The sequence below is a fragment of the Trametes versicolor genome (genome assembly GCF_000271585.1).
Source record: "Trametes versicolor FP-101664 SS1 unplaced genomic scaffold TRAVEscaffold_4, whole genome shotgun sequence".
NCBI classification, from domain to species: Eukaryota; Fungi; Basidiomycota; class Agaricomycetes; order Polyporales; family Polyporaceae; genus Trametes; species Trametes versicolor.
In genome coordinates this window covers 3085786-3104081 of record NW_007360324.1, presented here as the reverse complement: position 1 = coordinate 3104081, position 18296 = coordinate 3085786, and the positions used below count along the sequence as shown (strand labels likewise).

Genomic DNA, 18296 nt, shown 5'->3' with positions numbered 1-18296 from the left:
AGGGCCACGGCTACTGCTCCTACACACAGCCATGACACGGTGCAACCTGTACGAGACCGTCGGCCTCGGAATCTACAAGCTTCTTCCGCAGTCATCCGACCGCATCGGCCGTCATTGCGAAGAATGCTCAGCTTCGTGATAACGCTGTGCGTAATCTGTTCATCGTAGTATCGGTTAGTACTCAATTGAAACATCGTATTCTCACACGGTTTCACTTAGAGATGACTGCCTCCGGGGCACTACACTGTCATAGACGTTACTTGACCACTGCCACAGGTTGCGGAATGATCTGCCAGTCTGGTCATGCAGACTGCGAGGACCTGTGCTCACGGTCAAATTCCGGCAATGTCACCACCTTCCATCAATGATATAACCGGTATGCTTACAGACCGAGTACACGATTGGATAGATTTTAAAGACCCTTCTACTTGGCGCGTTGCGTACTATATAACGTTGCGGTAACTGACAAGCTCTCCGCTCAGAACGCCCGCTGCTCCTCTTCGGTGCGTCTGCCCAAGACATGGATGCGCCACTCTACGTGCCCATCGCGCTCGCAGCCTCTGCGTTCTCTCTGTGGCTGATATTCAAGAGGTATCTGACCAAGTCCCCGTTGGACAATCTCCCCGGGCCTCCGCCGACTTCCTTCCTATTCGGTAAGTACTTCTCGCTACTTGAGGGATCTGCCTACTTATTCGCAAACGTCAGGAAATTTGCCCGATATCAGCCACCGACAAAGCTGGAGGGAGTGGGAGTTTATTGTCGATGCATATGGGCCTGTTACGAAGCTTCAGGGACTCCTTGGGGTGAGTTTTGTTTCGTATCGCCATACCCTCTGATACGAGCCCTTATGTAGCTGCGCGTCCTTCACATCGCTGATCCCAAGGCGCTGCATAGCGTTCTTATCAAGGACGCAGAGCACTTTCCCAAGAAGGTGGAGCCCGCGACGTGAGTTTCCATCCAACGTCGTCTCCTATCGATACAGAACTCACTGTATGTTCATCAACCAGGGACACCCAGGTGCTCATTGGCCCGGGGCTGATGGCGACAGACGGTCACCAACACAGGAAGCAGCGCAAGCTGGTCACTCCCGTGTTCTCCGTCGGACACCTTCGCAACATGACGCACATCATCTATGGTGTCACCCATAAGGTTCACCCATCTGCTGGGCCGGGATGTCTATCGCTAATGCGTCCCCGTTCAGCTTCAGGAGGTGCTCGAGACCCGCGTCAGCACCAAGGATGGTAGCGTTATCGACATCAACGGGTGGATGGCACGCGCCACACTGGAGATGCTCGGACAGGCAGGCCTCGGGCACTCCTTCGACGACTTCACTGAGGACTCGATCGATTCATACGGCGAAGCACTCAAGATGTTCTTGTGCGTCAATTTGCGTTCGTTTGTCGATATCGATGCTAACGTCAACTTCACCGACGCTACGCAGTCCTGTCCTGGCACGCCTTCCGCTCCTGACGGTCTTCGTTCCTAAGCTGTCCTACGTCTTTCCGGACTGGCTCATTAACAAGATGCTCCGTCTGATGCCTGGCCATGACATCAGGCGCATGTTGGAGATTTCAGATGCCATGACACAGCGCTCGTTCGAGCTCATCAATGACAGGAAGACTGCACTGCTTCAGGGCGACGAAGCACTAGCAAAGCAGATCGGTGCGGGGAAAGACATCATGAGCCTCCTGCGTAAGTGCCCTCCAGACGGTGGGCCGTGTCAGACGATCGGGCACTTAAAGAATGTCTTGCAGTGAAGGCCAACATGACTACGTCAGAGGCAGAGAGGCACACTGATGCAGAACTTGTCGCGCAGATGTCGTGGGTACTTCCCCGAGCTTAGTTGATCTTCTTGGACCTTACTTGTGCTATAGCACCATGCTCCTCGGTGGAATGGACACGACCGCCAACGCTCTCTCCCGTATCCTGCATATTTTATCCCAGAAGCCCGATGTCCAGGAACGGCTCCGCGCAGAGATAATCGAGGCGCGCGCCGACGACAACCTCGCGTACGACGACATCGTCAAGCTCTCGTACCTGGAGGCCGTGTGCCGCGAGACAATGCGCCTCTACCCACCTGCGGAGTTCATAGTTCGCACGTAAGCCTCGTTTCCGCATTCACGTTGTATACTCCGTCGCTGATCCGATAACCATCGTGTCTTATGTTTACTAGAGCGAGGAATGATACGACGATTCCTCTGTTCGAGCCGGTCCGGGCTCGCGACGGCTCGCTCATGACCGAGGTGCCGGTGCCCAAAGACACCATGATCTTGGGGCACCTATGGGGGTGCAACACGAACAAGGCTGTCTGGGGCGACGATGCGTACAAATTCAAGCCCGAGCGCTGGCTGGGCGAGCTGCCCAAGGCCCTCGACGAGGCGCGTGTGCCGGGCGTGTACTCGAACCTGTGCGTCATACCTGAGACGCGTCGAGCTGCGCTAACCTCAATCGTTCTTTAGGATGACATTCTCCGGCGGTGGTAGATCGTGCATGTAAGTTCTCTTCTTTCGCAATGCGAATGACGGTAGTTGATGTCGCGCTTTCCAGTGGTTTCAAGTTGTCCCAGGTCGAGATGAGTGCGTTTTCTGTGATCCTCTGGAAAAATCCCTCTGCTCACAGAAACTCTTTAGAGATCGTCCTTTCGGTACTGCTTTCGGAATTCAAGTTCGAGATGTCCGACAAGCCGATCACTTGGAACTCCTCTATCGTGGTATACCCGACGACAGGCGATGTAAACACTCATCCCGAGATGTTCCTGAAGGTGACCAAGATCGCGTAGACTTGAGGCTAGGCCTGGTACCGTTGTTTAGCTTTTAGATCTCACACGTTCCTTGCGTCGTCGCCACGAGCCCACTCTTTTGGTAACAGTACAAATCCCGTTAATAACACCGCCATATGCATGCAACTATCAAACGGAATAAATCAGGTAGACAGCGAGGATACACTGTCGCATTGCGCAGAGACCGTCACACGATAAGAGTGACAAGGCACAGATAAGTTGTTGTACTGGAAGAGCCCCGATCGACCGTGAGCACTGATTCTACATCCAGTTATGATACAGCAAAGCAGACTACAACGTTCTCACGCACAATTCACCGAGAAATAGATAACCAATATGCAGCAGCGGGACAGACGTTGTTTGAACCTCGACGGAGATCCAGGACTGGAAGGCGAGGAGCCCTAGTCCTCGAACGCACCAGGGGCACGATACTCGAGATCCGTAGGCTTCGCGCTGGCCTCTTCATGCCGGAAGCGCAGCGCAGCGCTGATCCACTCCTCGTCTTGCACATTGTGGTGAACTGGATCCTCCTGAAACGATAGGAACTCTACGCAGCGGCTGACGGGTTCCTCGGACGCGCGCCAGGGACCAGGGGTCCAGTCATCTGCGAACCGACGGTGTGTCAGCGTTGTCAGATGAATTAGGGAACGGAGGGGCCCGACTCACGTGTCTGTTGCTCTGCAAAGACGTCTGCGTAGACGTCTTGCGGGAGATAACGGTGCAGTTCGACCACTGGAATGCGCTCTCTCGGATCTACCTGAAGCATCTGGGGATGATGATAAATAGCTCAGCGTTTGAATTGGCTCTTCTCTCGGTACTTGCGATGAAAACATACCAATGGGAGTAGGGCAGCTAGTAGGTTGCCTGAATCCGGTCCGTTGCCTTTCGGTAGCTCTTGATCCGTTGGCAATGCGAGCCGATGCATCGCGAGATGAGCATCACGTGGATCTGGCGAGGACGACCGTTCCCCGGCCGCGAAGAGTTTCTGCAATACGACGCCGAGGCTGTAAACATCGACGCTTGCCCCGTAATCGGGCATGGTACCCCCATCGCGGATCTCGGGTGCCATGTACTCAGGTGTTCCGACAAAGTCGTGTCCCCGCCATGTGTCGTACAATCCTGGGGGGAGGGCCGCACAAAGACCAAAGTCGGAGATGACGGCGCGCCCTTGGGCGTCGATGAGAATATTCGACGGCTTGATGTCCCGATGTACAATATTCAGCTGGCAGAGGTTCCCCAGCCCAGCAATCTGCGATGGTCACTGCATCAGGAAAATATGCTTCTGGATGAAGGTATGAGACGTACAAGTTCAGCAGAATACAGTAGTTTGTCATGCTTGGAGATCGGGTCGGACTCTAGGTACAATCGTTCATCCAAGTTCATCGAGTAGAAGGGCTGCACAGTGTATGGACGTGTTAGGTAATGTTTCGATCTAGACAAGTGCACAACGCTACGCACCATAAAAAAGTATACACTGTACTGATCTTCCCAAGACATCAAAAGCGGTGCCAAATAGGGCAGCTTCGCGTTGGCAATGTGCGCCATCGCGTTCTTCTCCTCGATTGTCATGGATCGCTTCTGCCAATGCACTTTCTGTGCACGCCACTTGTGCGATATCTTCACAGCGTATAATTCCCAGCTGCCGGTGCGTTGTGCGGCGACGACGTGCCCTACGCTTCCGCGTGCGACACTGGCAATGATGTTGAAAGTATAGCCGTTGTGCGATAGGATTGGCTGTGTCTTGTTAGGTCCGCTGTAAGCAAGAGAGTCAACCTGCCATGGGTGCTTCTCTCTCCCAGGCCAGACCGAGCAATTGCCTGCCTCGACGGAGGTGGGAACCACAGGCAGCTCGAACGTGTGCTGTACGGGTTCGGCGAGGGGCCTGCGATCGCCACCTATTGCTCCTGGCTGCCGCGTTTGTTGCCCGTTGCGGTTCGGAACGACCACCTCGTCATCGTCGCTGCGCAGGTCGAACTGGGCCCTGATTGCTGGGGGCGGCGATGTGCGAGCTGGAAGGAATGATCTTCGAAGGGCGTTATCGGCATTCCACTGTGGGGAATCCAGCCCTGGAGGTGGGCCAAGCGGTTCGTCGCGGGAATTTCCAAGTTGAGGGTGGCAATGCCCACGTGGCTCGATTTGACGGATGGTCCAAGGTGCATATCCATGTTCGCGCGAGTGATAGAGTCCTAGCCGAGGGGGTACCGGCATGCATGGCGGGCGTGGCAGAGCAGTGGCTCCGCGAGGCACCGGAAGGCCAGGCGGAGGCGGGAAAGATACTGCAAGACCAGGCGGAGGCGGTATAGGTGCTGGAAAACTAGGCGGCGGCGAGAGATATGGAGACGGGAGATATATGGGCGAAGGGGTACGATATACTGCGTCCCACCCATTGTCTCGCTCGGGAGGAACGGCCGGCCCGAGATGAAGACCGAGAAGGTTGCTGGTATCTTGCCACACGCTGGTCGGAGGATAATGATGTTTATGTGGTGACGGCGTCTGTTGAAAAACCATGTCGGGCGCGGGCCATCTGGCATCGGGTATTCCGCGAGTGTCCACTTCGGGAGACCAAGAAACCGGACTTGCAGACAGCCCAGCCCCCGGAGATAGGTAAACGGGATACGGAGAATATGTGTGCATATTCCCGTCAACGTGCATAAGATGTCCAGGGAACCGAGCAGACATGTCTGGAAGCATCCCAGCACGATCATCGCTAGAGAGAGCATGTTGATTGGAAATTGGACGCGCCTTCGAACTCTGGGCGAAGAGGTGAGTGGACGTGTCAAATGACAACAGGCCTGACGGAAGACCGTAATTAGAGGGTTGATATTCGTAACACGGCTGAGAAGTCGCAGCCACTAGTTCAAGCCCGGATCGTTGGTCCTGGTGTATACCACGACGAGGGTGGGGTGAGTAGGAAGGGGCTCCGGCCGCAAATTCATCATTCCGTGTAACTTGCATGTCGAGAGCAACTACCAGCGGAAGCGAAGGCGGCGGTGACGGAAAAAGAGGGAGACTGCAGCCGGAAGGTAGCCGTGGTGAAGCGCTATAACTGGCGTCAATGTCTGGTGCGTGGCTAACAACTCGAACGCTTACCCGTGGCTACGCAGTCGCCTCTCGATGAGGTCTTGCATAGGCGACAGCTGCAGAGTCCCGGGCATGACCGGTTGCCTCTCTGAGAGCGTGTTACCGATGTTTGGAAAGAACTGGGCGTCCTTCCGAGGTAGGGATTGGTTCCGTTTATCATGCCAACTGATCTCCATCCTTGAAGGTGACGCGTCTGTGGTCTCGCGAGGCGGCGCGCTTGGGGATGGAGCAGTGTCCGTGTGTAACCGTGGCAGTTGGATAGCGGGGGTGGTGGATTCCGCCGCGCGCCGACGTGGTCTCCGGGAAGAAGGCGCGAGTGGAGCAAGGTGCGTGTTGGCTTCGAACGACTTCGCCACAAGAACGTGTTGGGATGTCATGGCGGAATTTGAGGCAACTGCGGTCGGAAAAGACGGATGACTTGCAATGAGAACTTGTGGGATCAGAGGAAGGGGGAGGCGGCGGAAGGGTTTGGGGGACAGGTGGCGGTGAATGGCTAAACCCAGGACGGTGGCTACGGTCGCGCCGAGCGGAAGTGGCGCCCGTGTGGGCTCTAGAGAGTACGGGAGATCACCGTCTAGGTCTAACCAAAGCCTCGTGGAGCACCAGTCGACGGCATCTTCGGGGGCGGGTCGGCAAAGAGGACTGTGGCGTAACTTGCTCTTGCGTGCGGCAGCTGGCTCGTGGCAGGCGATCCTTGACGCGACGGCAAGGCAGCGCGCGCGCGCTTTCTGCAAATATCGAGAGAACATGAGAGTCAGAACATGAGGCAGTCGAGCCAGGGTGACTTCTTCGGGAGACATGGAGAAGAGGTAAGGGAGAAGGTGGAGATGGCGAGCACAAGGGACGGCGACAACTTGGATAGCGAGCGCTCTGCTATAAGTGACGCCCGCACCATCGTCGATTCGTCGACTTGTACAAGGGCATCATGATGTGATACTCGCGGCGCTCGATTGCAATCCGCCTGCAGTATCCCACTATAACGCATACCTCAGGATGTAGGCTGCGTGAACAAAAGGAGTCGCTGGAATGCGAAAAAGAAGAACGACAACGGCGCGCGCGGGATGCTGGGAGTCGTGCGCGACAAGGAATAAAAGGCCACCAAAACTTACCTAGCAACAGCCTGCTTCTATGGCTAGAACGCAGATGGGTAGGCATGTTGCAATTGTCAGAGCTGGCTGGCTTGCCATGCAGGGCATCCATCGACGATTGCCAGGGAGGGCAATCTGCAACGACAGTCATATAGTTACGACCCCGCAGAGCCGCCCATAATGCATGGAATCCACGGATTGATCATATTTCTTCGCGTATAGGCAGGCTGGTGTCGTCACCTCGTCGCCGTGTGCCCCGCCTGTATACCGTGCCAAAAGATACTGCTTGTATCAGGCAGCCGAAGAAGGCAGATGGGGAGATCGCGACGGTAGGAGGAGGAAGAGATGCTTGAACGGTACTCGAAGCGCTGACATCGTAAACGCTCAGGTAAATGATCATCTACGTTGGGTGGGTCGACTCGATCTCTAACGTACCATGAGAGCAGCCATCTTTCTGATCGATTTCGCATCCATACGTTGTTGGAAAAACAAATCAACCAGTAGTTCTCCTTTTAAATGAACTACAAACTATACACCCTACAGAAGGCGAAATACAACGGCAGGAAGACTACACATTAACTTATACAATAATATAACAACTTCTGTTGTTTGTCTATGGGTCGACACACGACCATCACCAATTCTCGATCTCCTCTGGACTCGGCAGATCCCAGGTCGCCATTTTGGGTGCGGCAGGCGGCCAGGTGAACCCCGTCAGTGGCCCAATCGGCGCACTAGGCGGGGGTGCATGCTCTTTTGAGCGCAGGTGTTGCCAAGTCAGGAAGCTGACATCCTGTTCAATCTTGTTCAGGTTGCCGAAGAACTGTGGCTGGTAGTCGTCTGAACGCAAAGTCGCATCGTGAGCACATGCATCGCAAACAACAGAGGAACGCTGACTTACGAGGTACACGCCCAGCACGCACGTCGTCGATGTTCAGGCCCCGGAAGTACGGGTGCCGCAGGAGCTCCGCCGGGGCCGGCCTATCCTCAGGACGCGCCTCTAGCATCTACAGCGCGTGTCAGCTCATCGTCCAGCGTCGCGAACAGACATGAGCACGTACCTGTGAGAGCATGTCCCGTGCGTCCAGATCCGCAATCCCATCCAGCACACCGTGTAGCCCGTCCCGCAACATCCGCATCGCCTGGCGCGTGAAGTGATCGTCCTCCGGCCAGTGCTGAACCGCGATGCCGACCTTGCTAGCGCGCGGAAGTGTGTCCCATATAAGCTCGGGGTTTCCGGACAGGAGCTCGATGAGGACGACTGCAAGGCTGAAGACGTCCGCCTTGCTCGTGAAGGGCCCGCGCTTTCCGGCGTGCATGCGCAGTACCTCCGGTGCGAAGTATCCTGGGGTGCCGCACATCTTCGGCGCGCGCCACTCCGAGAACGGCCCGTCGCGGAAGCCCGGCTGTGGTGCGGGCTGGCGCTGCGAGAGTCCGAGGTCGGTGAGGACGGCGCGGCCGGTACTGGTGATGAGGACGTTTTCCGGCTTGATGTCCCCGTGTACGATCCGTAGGCGTTCGAGTTCCTCGAGTGCTAGAATCTGTTGTGGGCGTCGATTAGTGCATCTGAGAACAAACACCGGCAAGAGGAACGCACCATTTCCGCGCAGAGAAGCTTGACCTCGCGTTCCGGGATCGCCTTGCGAGCATCGACGGCGTCCAGCATGCGCGACCGCAGGTCTCCGGTGCAGAGGGGCTAAACAGGATGTCGTTAACACCACGTCGCGAGAGAAGACTGTAATACACGCAGACGTACCATGGCGTAATACACGTTGTCCCCCTCTTCCCAAGCAGCCTTGAGGTGCACCACGAACTGTGCGCCCTGTTCCGCGGCCAGTGCGAGCAGGTCACGCTCGTTGTACAGGTCCTCCGCGTCCAGATGCTCGCAAGCCATGGGCTTGTAGATGACCTTGAGCGCGACGAGTTCTCCGGTGTTGGTGCCTGCCAACATGACGCGCCCGAATGAACCCTCCCCGAGTTTGCCGAGGATGTGATACTTGGTGCCGTCCGGGTGTTGGGGCACACTGGGCGCGGAAGGCTTGTAGTCCTCGAAGTCTTCGAAGTCCTCAAGCTCAAAGTCGTCGTCGGGTTGTACCTGCGTGTCTTCGCACTCCATCACATCCTGAGGCACGTCCGGGGCGGGTGCCGCGGCCGCGCTCTGCCGCGGGGACCAAGCGGGCTCGGTGTCGGCGCTAGAGATACGGAAAGGCGCCGTGTCGAGAATAGCCTGACTGCCAGGACCGTTGACCGGAAGAGCGGGAAGTGGTTCGACGTAGGGCAGCGGCATTCCAAAGGTCGGAGCCAAGGCCCGGATGTACCTGGCCGTCAGGTTCTTGATTTCCTTTCTGGCCTTGCTACGATGCGGAACCCGGCGGCGAGCGACGGGAACATTGCCGAAAGACTTTTCGTCACCGGGAGGCGTAGGAGGGGCAGGGTTCCAGTAGACCGTAGGCGGTGTCGAGCGGGCGAAGGTAGGAGGGAGGTTGCGACGTGATTCGTACTTCTCCGGGGTCACAGGCGCGTCGAGCACCAACGGAGAAGGAGACCGAGAGCCGCGAATGTTGTCCGAGCTACTTGGAAAGATATTCATAAGTATGCGGTGTGGTATGGCAGTAAAGAGATGAACGCACCCATTGGAGGACGCCTCAGAAGGAAACTTGAGGCAACGCGATACCAGGCCGAGTTGCACACGCAGACCGATGGCCTTTGCAATGAGAACGCCAAGTCCGAGTTGCCGGTCTACGAACTCCGGTGCGTCATCGCGAGTGTCCGGAGAGCCGACGTGTGAGGATACCCGCGGTGAAGAGAGAGTACCGGCGATGGGAGACAGAGTGGGAGCGATGTGGTTGGCCTTGAAGGCGCCGAAGCCGGGGATGAGAGATGGTTTGGGGGTGGAGGCCGGCGACGAGGCCGGCGAGCCTCCCAGGAGGCAGGAGAAAACTTGGCGGAAGATAGACATCGCACACCGTTGCGAGAGATGAACGGGGAGTGCGTTGGTGAAGGATGGGGGACATTATGCTCGGATATATATCCTCCTAGGCCACAGTCCAAGCGGCGAGTGGCGCGCTGCCGCTTTGACCTGCGAGAGCAATGCGTCGGGGGGCCACGTGTGGCCGCCGCGCATCGAGCACAGCCGCCACCACGAGGAGATGTACCAAGCGGCATACCCAGGGTAGGGCAACGCGTACGAAATCTAGGTGAACGCGTCAGGTACGTGCGGAGGCCCGAGGGCGGTCAAAGCACGATTCCCGCCGGGGCATGCGGAGGTGCCACCCGGTGTGGGCACCTGTACCGACGTCCGACGCTGTGTCACTTAAGCTCTACCCTCACCCACGCTGGCCATAGCTCTTGAGATACTCGAAATTGTATACGTCGAGCAGAGTCTCTGCCGCTTTAAAATCATGGAGCGGAGAGAGCACGAGCAAGACGGGCGTCTGACAGATGGTCTGCTTGAGCCTGAGGGTGTTCATGTAATCCATTGTCTTTCCTATTCGCTCGTCTTTGGAGTCTTATCAACAAGAATCAACGACGCGAAACTGCCTGTTGAGAGGTATTGACCTGGCTGGCTATGGCCACCCTAGTGCACAGGATCGAGCAAATAGAGTTGTCGAGGATTTGGGCCCCGTCACCTCGGTTTGCGGACCTTGCGTACCATGATACCCCTATTTTTCTACAGCATTGCATAACACTATATGAACGACCCTACTCACCGGAGCTAATCATGTATGGAGCATCTTGCGCAATAGGATGCAGACATGGACCACTGCCAGCAACGATCGAGATTCGGAGCAAGAGTCGAGACAGCCAGCGCTAAAATGTTCGAATGTTCAAATCGCGAGCGCTTCCATCACTGAAGCGCTCTTTCTTTACGCCGTGATCTTTGCCCCCGTTATTAGTAAATTTTCGGTCTGGACATATTCCCCTGAGGCTTATACGGCTGCAGGTGCGAATTCTATGAGGTAGAGGCCGATGGAAACGCCATTTACGCCGAAGAGATGCATAATTGTACCATCGCAATTCGCCGGTCAAGTCACGGTCAACTTCGATACTAATCACCTCCTACAAATCCATCCTCGAGACACATAGCTGTATACAAACATTCAAGCCCCGGCAATCAAAGGGGTACGCTTGTCTCCCACCTCTCGAGACCCCTCCTGTCTGACGTCGTCTGCTCAAAGGCTAACGGGAAGACAGCCGATGGAGATGAGACCGCCCTGTGCATGAAATCGCCTCAATCATCAATCAATCGCGAAATGAAGAAGAGAACGTACGAAGCTGTTGTCCTCGCAGCAGACGGTGTCGGCGCTGCACGAGCTACCCGCGCCGACGCCGACGACGGTGATCGGGGAGCAGCTCAGGCCGACGATAGCGGTGACGTCCTGGACGACGACGCCGAGGAGGCCCAGGATCGCGGCGGCCGACTTGGAGCCCGCCTATATATCGATTACGGTTGTCAGCTCTGCCCATTGTTGTCGGTGTATGATTCGAGTGAAGCCTCACCGTGGTGGTCGACTCGCAGCACTGGAGTGCACCGGTGCTGCAGGAGGACGCAGGGGCATCATTGCGGGCCTCAAGGGGAGTGGCGACCGCAAGGAGGGGCAGAGCCGCGAAGGTGAGAGCGATGGCGCGAGAGAACATGGTGCTGACTGGCTGACTGGCTCGAAGGGTGCTGGTGGACGAGTGGGCTTGTTCGACCTGAGAAGTCAACTTGCCTTCCAGTGTCTTTTATAGGCGACCCACAGCATACGATAAATTTTCTCGAAGTATGACGCAGAAGGTACGGCCTCTGGTCTTGTTCGTCAGAGATGGATGGCATCTCACATCTGTCGTTCGCTCTGCACAGACTCAGACACGAATACAGCGGATGCCCGCCGGTGTGCGACCTCCCCAAACGTCACAGGGGCGAGTACAACATATCCCATAGCGGCCTGCTCAGCCCCTCGTATCGCCCGCCCGACCTTCTGGACGAACAACAGCGAGTTCCACGCGCGATCCCGGGACCCGGCGGCGGCGGAGTCTCACGTCGCGGACGTTTCCAGGTCGTCGAGTCTATCCACGTCTGGAAGCACAGAACACGCGTGACCTCATCGCCGCGGGCGGACATTGAGAGGATCGTAGGCGTATAATTAATGAACTGAAACACGAGGCTCGATTGGACGCCCCCCGCTGATTGTGCGGGAGGAACTGTGTTGACGACGTCTGTCAACGCCCGGGGCGCTGGTGCGCGTCCACCTCGTTTCGACGGCCGCGGGATCACGGAGGGTTTAGTGGGATTCGCAAGCGCACCCGCAGACGAGTGCATCCTTGGTGTACGGTACGCCATCCTACACACCTTCCTTATCCAGTCATCGAAGAGCCAAGCTGCTGTTTAAGCTACAGACTGGACAGGCTCCGAGGATCTCCACCGCCGGAAGGGACGCTCGCTTCGGCTCCCAAGAATCAGCCGCCCATCCCCGGAGATGAGATGTCGAAACCGCTAGACGCCGTCCCACCTCACTTGACAAGCCAAGATTAACCTCCACGCCCATGTTTCTCATGACGCACCAATCTGCCAGTAGCTACGCCCACCTCTTTTCCGCCGCGGATCCGAGCTTACCGCATGCGCGATCGTTCGCGCAGCTGTCAAGAACGATAGAAGGCGCACACCCCAGATCCGAGTCTGCTGGCCATGGAGCACCGGCACCGGGGGAGACCTCGTGTGGACCGCCGCTCCCGCTCATAGGCTGCAGATACGCACAGCGAATGAATACCTGCCGTGAGTGTGGAGCATCTGCCAGCAGCGAAGTTCGTGTACCTTGGGCGAAGCAGATGCGATAGACGCATGGCGCGCACCGTCCGGTCGATGTGCGGGTTTGCAGCGCGTCGACGGCGGTGTGCTGCGTGGTCGACGCGTCTCGTAGCCCCGTATGGTGAGCGGTGCATTTAGTCTGGTACCCCTGTGACGTTTGGGGGAGAGATAGGCTCGAATGACGGAGTTCGCGACATGGGAGGCCTTGCAGATGCAGTCGACGTCGATTGGACGAAAAATGACATAGAATCGACTCACCGCAGGGGTTTCAGTCCTCGAACCAGGTATAAAAGGGCGTCGACAATACGCTACAGCCCTCAGGTCGAACAATCCAACCGCCCTACACTCTCCAGTACTCAGCTCTCTCAAGCAAGATGATGTTCTCTCGCGCCGTCGCTCTCGCCATTTCTGCTCTCCCCCTTCTTGCGGCCGCCACTCCCCTCGAGGCTCGTAACGCCCCTCCTGCATCTTGCAGCACCGGCGCCATCCAGTGCTGCGAGAGCACCGCCAAGGTAAGCGTGTCTGCTTGACTTGGCGAGCGGGTAGTGGACTAACGACACGAGAATAGGCGGACTCCCCGTCGGCTGCCAAGATCCTGGGCCTCCTCGGTGTTGTCGTCCAGGACGTTGACGTTCTCGTCGGCCTTACCTGCTCCCCGATCACCGTCATCGGTGTCGGCTCCGGCAGCTCGTGCTCTTCCAGCACTGTCTGCTGCGAGGACAACAGCCACGTACGTGTAGTCTGTCTACCACCTAATCTTCATGTATTAACTGCGTACTCAGGGTGGTCTCATTTCCATCGGCTGCGTCCCCGTGAGCCTCTGAGCGCGGGCTCCATTGATGGCGTGGAAGTTGTAGGAGGGATCGTTTCTATGCAACGTGCTCGAGTGTTTCTGTATGATGTACGAAGATATATGCGAAGCAGTGCTCTGTGGAATCTGAATAACGTGGATGAGATGTGTTACCCGAGTGATTCTCACTAAAACACTATCAATTAAGGTCATAATCTGCATTTACAATACACTTAGGCTCTTTAAGCTCGACTCCTTCCATGTAGTCTACTCGCGGTAGGCGGATCGGACGCGGAAATCCGGTCGCGCGCATGTACACGTGACCGCGATCTTATGCGACAGACACGTGACGCGGAGCTCGTGGCTAGACGCGTCGGGCTTGACGCGCGCTGCATCTTGACCTCGTACCTCCATGACCATCCGTCCTTGCTCTCTCTCTCCTCTTTGGCACTGCTCTCTGTTGTACTCGTAACTTTGCTTCTTTCTTTGCTTTACGACTCGCCGTGGTCACCGACGCCAGCCATCCTTGCATAACCTTTGGTGCTCGGCAATCGTCCCACCATGCCAGTGTGAGTTGGATTAGGAACCATCCGCGTGCAATGCTCATGTACATGCAGCCGTCAGGAATTCACACACAAGCACGAGGAATTTCTGGCCAAGTACATTGCCAAGTACAATCCCCAGCAGGCGGGGCGTCAAGGGAATGCACTATATCAGAGGCTCTATGCGAACGTACGTGCTCTCTATCATATATGTTAACTGTGACCATGACATCTCAGTAATTATTAAGAAGGAGGGAAAGTGGCCCTGGGCCAAACGCCATCCATGGCAATCCTGGAGAGAACACTATCAGAAGAACCAGAAGAGGATGGACGCGATGATCAAAAAATACATCCAGTCTGGTGGAGATGGTCCTTCACAAATACCTGCTCCGTCGGCCCCTTCCCCACAGAAATCACCCGGCCGTGCTCGCGTCCCATTCTCACAGGAAGACGATGACAATCTAGTCGAGTATCTCGCCACACGCCCTCAGATAGGCAGTCTCAATGGGCAGAAGTTCTGGCAGGCGCTCGAACAGGTGAGTTGGTGCAGCATCCAGGCATTTGCTGTAACCTGGAAGTCATCCCTTGATATGAAGCGCTCACACATCCATACTTCTTCAACAGGACGATCTTCCATGGATAGAGAGACATTCGTGGCAGTCCTGGCGTGAACGGTATAAGAAGAACCCTAAGTACTTCGACTGGGCCGTCCGACGTTACCACGCCGGAGATGACTTCGATGAGGACGAGGTGCCAAGACCGAAAACAGTCGAGAATCAGGGCGTTCCGGGGCTATCGACGGGGCCGCGGGTCTCCGCGCAGGTGCGCAGCCAAGTCGGCAAGCAGAGCAAAGCACAAGCGCAGACTGGACAGCGTAAGCCAGTACCCCCTCCTGTCCCCGAACAGACGCGCAAGCGAGCGCGTGCGAGTGAAGCGAAGAATGAGGAAGGGCGACCGGTGAAGAAGAAGCGCGTGGAAGAAACCCGAGTGGCTGTTGACCGAGAAGAGGATCCTGGTCCCTCCACCCGCTCGCAGACAGCAGTAGCCGACGACGTAGAGGACGAGGTTGCAGATAAGGCCGCGGATGCGGATGGCCCGCTCCAAGAAGATGACGCGCATGAAGATGAGGATGAGGTGGTCGGATCCGACGAAGAGGACGAAAGCGCGGAGGAGCCTGACGGCCCTGTGGGCTCCGATGACTACCGCAACGAGATTTTCGACTCGCCTCCGGTCGCGTCGGCTGCCGACGACGACGAACCCGCCCCAGCAGGGGAGCAGGAGTCTACGTTTAGCGACTCCGAGAAGGAACAGGACGAGCTCGATGAATTGCTGGAGGACGATGGCAAACCTGCCGAGGGCGTGGCTCGCCCGCAGGATACGATGGAGGTAGATCAAAGGGACGACCCGCTGGCAGTCCCGGAGTCGGAAAACGAAGATCAGGGGTATGTGCCGCCCAGCGTGGAGCCAATGTTGCGTAACCCTTTGACTGACGTGTTTGTTCGCAGAGTGGAGATGGACCAGGAAACGTTCGAGGCTACCGACCGTCCTCAAGAAGAAGCTCCTGTCGCGGGCCCATCTGGCGTAAACGCTGCCTCTTCGTCTGCTAATCGCTACACCGAGTCTCATGGTCCGCCTGCCCGTAAACCTAACACTCGTATCCGCCATATTGATGACCCGCTGGTCACTCCAGAACTGTCACCCACGCAGGAGGCCGCAGCGCGACATCAAGATCCACGCCCTGGCCCTCGGCAGCACGCAAAGCGCATCAAGAGAGCAGCAGCAGACGACTTCTTCGGGACACCACCACCCGCGCAAGGGACCAAAGGCAGGAACCCAAGCTCCCCGACAGCCGAAGCGGAAGCTCGTCACCACGCGCACGATCGGACGGGGCCACGCCAGCCCCCACGTCTCGTCGAAGGGCCATTCAACAAGGCTTTCTCGGACTCTCGCGGGCGACCCCGCACCAGCCCTACCGGCAAGGGCCCCAGGCGATCCGGCGTCAACTTTGACGACGAGGCCGACGTGATCGGTGTGCAAGACACTCCCGCATACGTCCCTGAAGCAGACGAGCACGACGAGGAGCACGAATCGGAACTCGCGCAGTGGCCGCCCGTTCGCCGGAAGAGCAGCGGGAAGGCGAAGCAGCGTCCTCCGCCCCCGGCGACTCCGAGCCCGATGGGCGTGTCTGAAGGCAAGCAGCGCGAGCGGACAGTGACGACTAAGACCGTGAGCGTCCGAACAGTGCACACGGTCGAACGCAGGGTTGATCGTCGTCCGAAGGGCACCCCGTTCCCCCGCGGAAAGCTCCTGGCAGCCGCAGCGGCAGATGAGGATGAGGACGAAGACAAGGACGAAGACCAGGCGACCGAGCCTGGCCCACCGGCATCGCAGTCACAGAGTGTGGCGCAAGACGACCGTTCTCCCACCAGCGACGACGATATGGAGGTCGACGATGGCGACGATGCAGACGATAACACCTGGCTCGCGCAGTCGCAGCATCACCCTTTCAGCCAAGTCCCCCATCCGTTTAGCCAGCACGTCGCGCCGTCGCCAGTGCGCCGTCCAATTGGTACTCACGTCAACCCACTGCCCAAGGCGGACGTATCGCGCTTCCGGAGCCTCCTGGATCCCGGACATCCAGTCGCTGGGCCTAGCGGAACGAGGTCGGCATCTAAGCCTCAAGCTCAAGTTCCGCGACCCAAGCGTGCTCCTCTGGGGGAGATCGATAGCGCGAGGTTAGAGGAATTGCTGCGCGCAGAGGGAAGACACCCCTTCCCCGAACCTAGCAAACCCTCCCCAGACTCGATCATCTCAGCCTCTCCATCCGACCATCCAGACAGCTCGCCCCTCGCCGACAAGGGCGATTCACAATCTGGTGTCGCCGTACAACGAGGTCAGCTCTTCCCCGCGGTTGCCTCTGGGTCGCGCGATCCGGCACCTCGAGTTGACAAGGGCAAGGGACGGGCCGACCGACCTCCTGCTGACGCCCATCGAAGGTACACCACTGCCCAGGACGTCTTCTGGCAGCCAGAGCAGCACGTGGACTCGTCCACCTCCAAGCAGCCCAAACGCCGCTCTCTCCCGTCACGGTTCCACCTCGGCGACAACAGCCACCTAGCGAACTACTCCGCGCTCAGCCTCGCCTTCGGCGCCCTCCCCTTCGGCCACGCGCGCACCCCGTCCATCCCCTACACCAAAGCGCTCTCGCGCTCCGTCTCGCCCGCGAAGTCCGCACGGTCCGCGAACGCGTCCCTCGCGGACACGCTCCCCGAGAGCGAGCTCGAGATGGTGAAGGAGCTCGGGATGAACGCCGCGTTGCACATCATGGCGCGCAACCACGGCTTCAACGAGGACACCGTGCGCGCGGTGTACCTCGAGACGGGCTCGCTGCAGCTCGCGGACAACGTGCTGCGCGAGATGCGCGAGGGCGCGAACGACCGCGCGAGCGAGGCGCTCTCCGAGCTCATGTCCGACGAGGAGCACGATGAGGAGCACGACGAGGAAGAGGAGGAAGAGGGCGCACCTGCGGAGGAAGAGGCGGAGGTCGAGCGCGAGCTCACGCATCCGCCAGAGTGGCCCCAGGACGGGGCGAGCTTCGACCTGGCGGACGAGGCGCCGCTCGCGGAGAGCAGCCGCATCGACGCGTCGCACGTTCCGGCGCGCGACTCGCGCAAGCGGCATCGCCTGTTCATCCAGCCGGTGGTGGACAAGCGGAACTCGAGCGTCGACACGCAGTACTCGCCGCCGAAGAACACGAGGGCTGCGAAGCACCTCAAGCGTGAGCGCGAGAGCTTGGGGCAGTCGCGTCGGGAGAGTGCGCCTGTGGCATCCCCTATCGTATCGCAATTGAGCAACGGGTTCGGGGGCGGCGTTGAGTTTGGAACCCTCGCGCGTCTGAAGAGTGATGATTGGCAGAAGCTGGAGGAGAACCTCGGGAAAGGGGCTGCGAAGATGATCGCTGGACAATCTCTGGCCAAGTTCCTCCAGCAATGATTTACTGTACATGCTCTGTAACGCTTTGTAGTTGAATCTGTATCTACGGACGATGTCGGACTCTACGTTCATTGAACACTTGTACCACTTACTTACATAGCTAGTGCTTTGGCCCTACGGGTCTGGCAATGAAGATACTGCAGCAGGCCCCCTCGCCCCCATGAGCTGGAAGAGCTTGTTTTTCAAGGTCTCCGCCTCCCTGGCAATTTGCAAAACTTTCCTGTTCTTGGTTCTT

At 57.7% G+C, this 18296-nt stretch overlaps 7 protein-coding genes across 7 annotated transcripts; 3 read left to right on the top strand and 4 right to left on the bottom strand.

Annotated features, from left to right (window-relative positions):
• Positions 1-520: 520 nt before the first annotated feature.
• Positions 521-2779, top strand: TRAVEDRAFT_46274 (cytochrome P450; the record flags this gene model as incomplete). The annotated part of the gene is made up of 12 exons (XM_008038207.1): positions 521-653; positions 706-803; positions 854-945; positions 1008-1149; positions 1202-1377; positions 1442-1692; positions 1755-1821; positions 1875-2099; positions 2174-2407; positions 2460-2492; positions 2548-2576; positions 2631-2779. The coding sequence occupies 12 exons, from the start codon at positions 521-523 to the stop codon at positions 2777-2779; spliced, it is 1629 nt and encodes a 542-aa protein (XP_008036398.1).
• Positions 2780-3767: 988 nt separating this feature from the next.
• On the bottom strand, positions 3768-3995 carry TRAVEDRAFT_77867 (kinase-like protein; the record flags this gene model as incomplete). Its single annotated transcript, XM_008038919.1, has 1 exon — positions 3768-3995. A coding segment is annotated over one exon (228 nt), but the record flags the coding sequence as incomplete, so codon positions are not given.
• A 1870-nt stretch (positions 3996-5865) lies between these two features.
• On the bottom strand, positions 5866-6660 carry TRAVEDRAFT_46272 (uncharacterized protein; the record flags this gene model as incomplete). The annotated part of the gene is made up of 1 exon (XM_008038206.1): positions 5866-6660. The coding sequence occupies one exon, from the start codon at positions 6658-6660 to the stop codon at positions 5866-5868; it is 795 nt and encodes a 264-aa protein (XP_008036397.1).
• Positions 6661-7582: 922 nt separating this feature from the next.
• On the bottom strand, positions 7583-9907 carry TRAVEDRAFT_19537 (kinase-like protein; the record flags this gene model as incomplete). Its single annotated transcript, XM_008037852.1, has 6 exons — positions 7583-7788; positions 7850-7955; positions 8010-8489; positions 8546-8644; positions 8705-9518; positions 9579-9907. 6 exons carry the CDS (start codon positions 9905-9907, stop codon positions 7583-7585), a joined length of 2034 nt encoding a protein of 677 aa, XP_008036043.1.
• A 952-nt stretch (positions 9908-10859) lies between these two features.
• TRAVEDRAFT_71225 (fungal hydrophobin) lies at positions 10860-11627 on the bottom strand. The gene is made up of 3 exons (XM_008038918.1): positions 11449-11627; positions 11220-11381; positions 10860-11162 (listed from the first exon to the last, which is right to left on the bottom strand). The coding sequence occupies exons 1-3, from the start codon at positions 11584-11586 to the stop codon at positions 11121-11123; spliced, it is 342 nt and encodes a 113-aa protein (XP_008037109.1). The 5' UTR covers positions 11587-11627; the 3' UTR covers positions 10860-11120.
• Positions 11628-13110: 1483 nt separating this feature from the next.
• Positions 13111-13560, top strand: TRAVEDRAFT_46269 (hydrophobin-251; the record flags this gene model as incomplete). The annotated part of the gene is made up of 3 exons (XM_008038205.1): positions 13111-13248; positions 13305-13466; positions 13519-13560. 3 exons carry the CDS (start codon positions 13111-13113, stop codon positions 13558-13560), a joined length of 342 nt encoding a protein of 113 aa, XP_008036396.1.
• Positions 13561-14041: 481 nt separating this feature from the next.
• Positions 14042-18202, top strand: TRAVEDRAFT_71224 (uncharacterized protein). Its single transcript, XM_008038917.1, has 5 exons — positions 14042-14095; positions 14144-14258; positions 14317-14604; positions 14693-15510; positions 15574-18202. Exons 1-5 carry the CDS (start codon positions 14088-14090, stop codon positions 18059-18061), a joined length of 3717 nt encoding a protein of 1238 aa, XP_008037108.1. The 5' UTR covers positions 14042-14087; the 3' UTR covers positions 18062-18202.
• The last annotated feature ends 94 nt before the right edge of the window (positions 18203-18296 follow it).

Bases quoted from the DNA above. Each gene is read 5' to 3' on its own strand.
- TRAVEDRAFT_71224 (XM_008038917.1), top strand. The intron at 14,259-14,316 runs GTACGTGCTCTC...GTAATTATTAAG, and splicing joins ATCAGAGGCTCTATGCGAAC to AAGGAGGGAAAGTGGCCCTG. The intron at 14,605-14,692 runs GTGAGTTGGTGC...CTTCTTCAACAG, and splicing joins TCTGGCAGGCGCTCGAACAG to GACGATCTTCCATGGATAGA.
- TRAVEDRAFT_71225 (XM_008038918.1), bottom strand. From the start codon at position 11,586: ATGTTCTCTCGCGCCATCGCTCTCACCTTCGCGGCTCTGCCCCTCCTT. The intron at 11,382-11,448 runs GTGAGGCTTCAC...ATCGATATATAG, and splicing joins GCTGCGAGTCGACCACCACG to GCGGGCTCCAAGTCGGCCGC. The intron at 11,163-11,219 runs GTACGTTCTCTT...TTTCATGCACAG, and splicing joins GCTGCGAGGACAACAGCTTC to GGCGGTCTCATCTCCATCGG.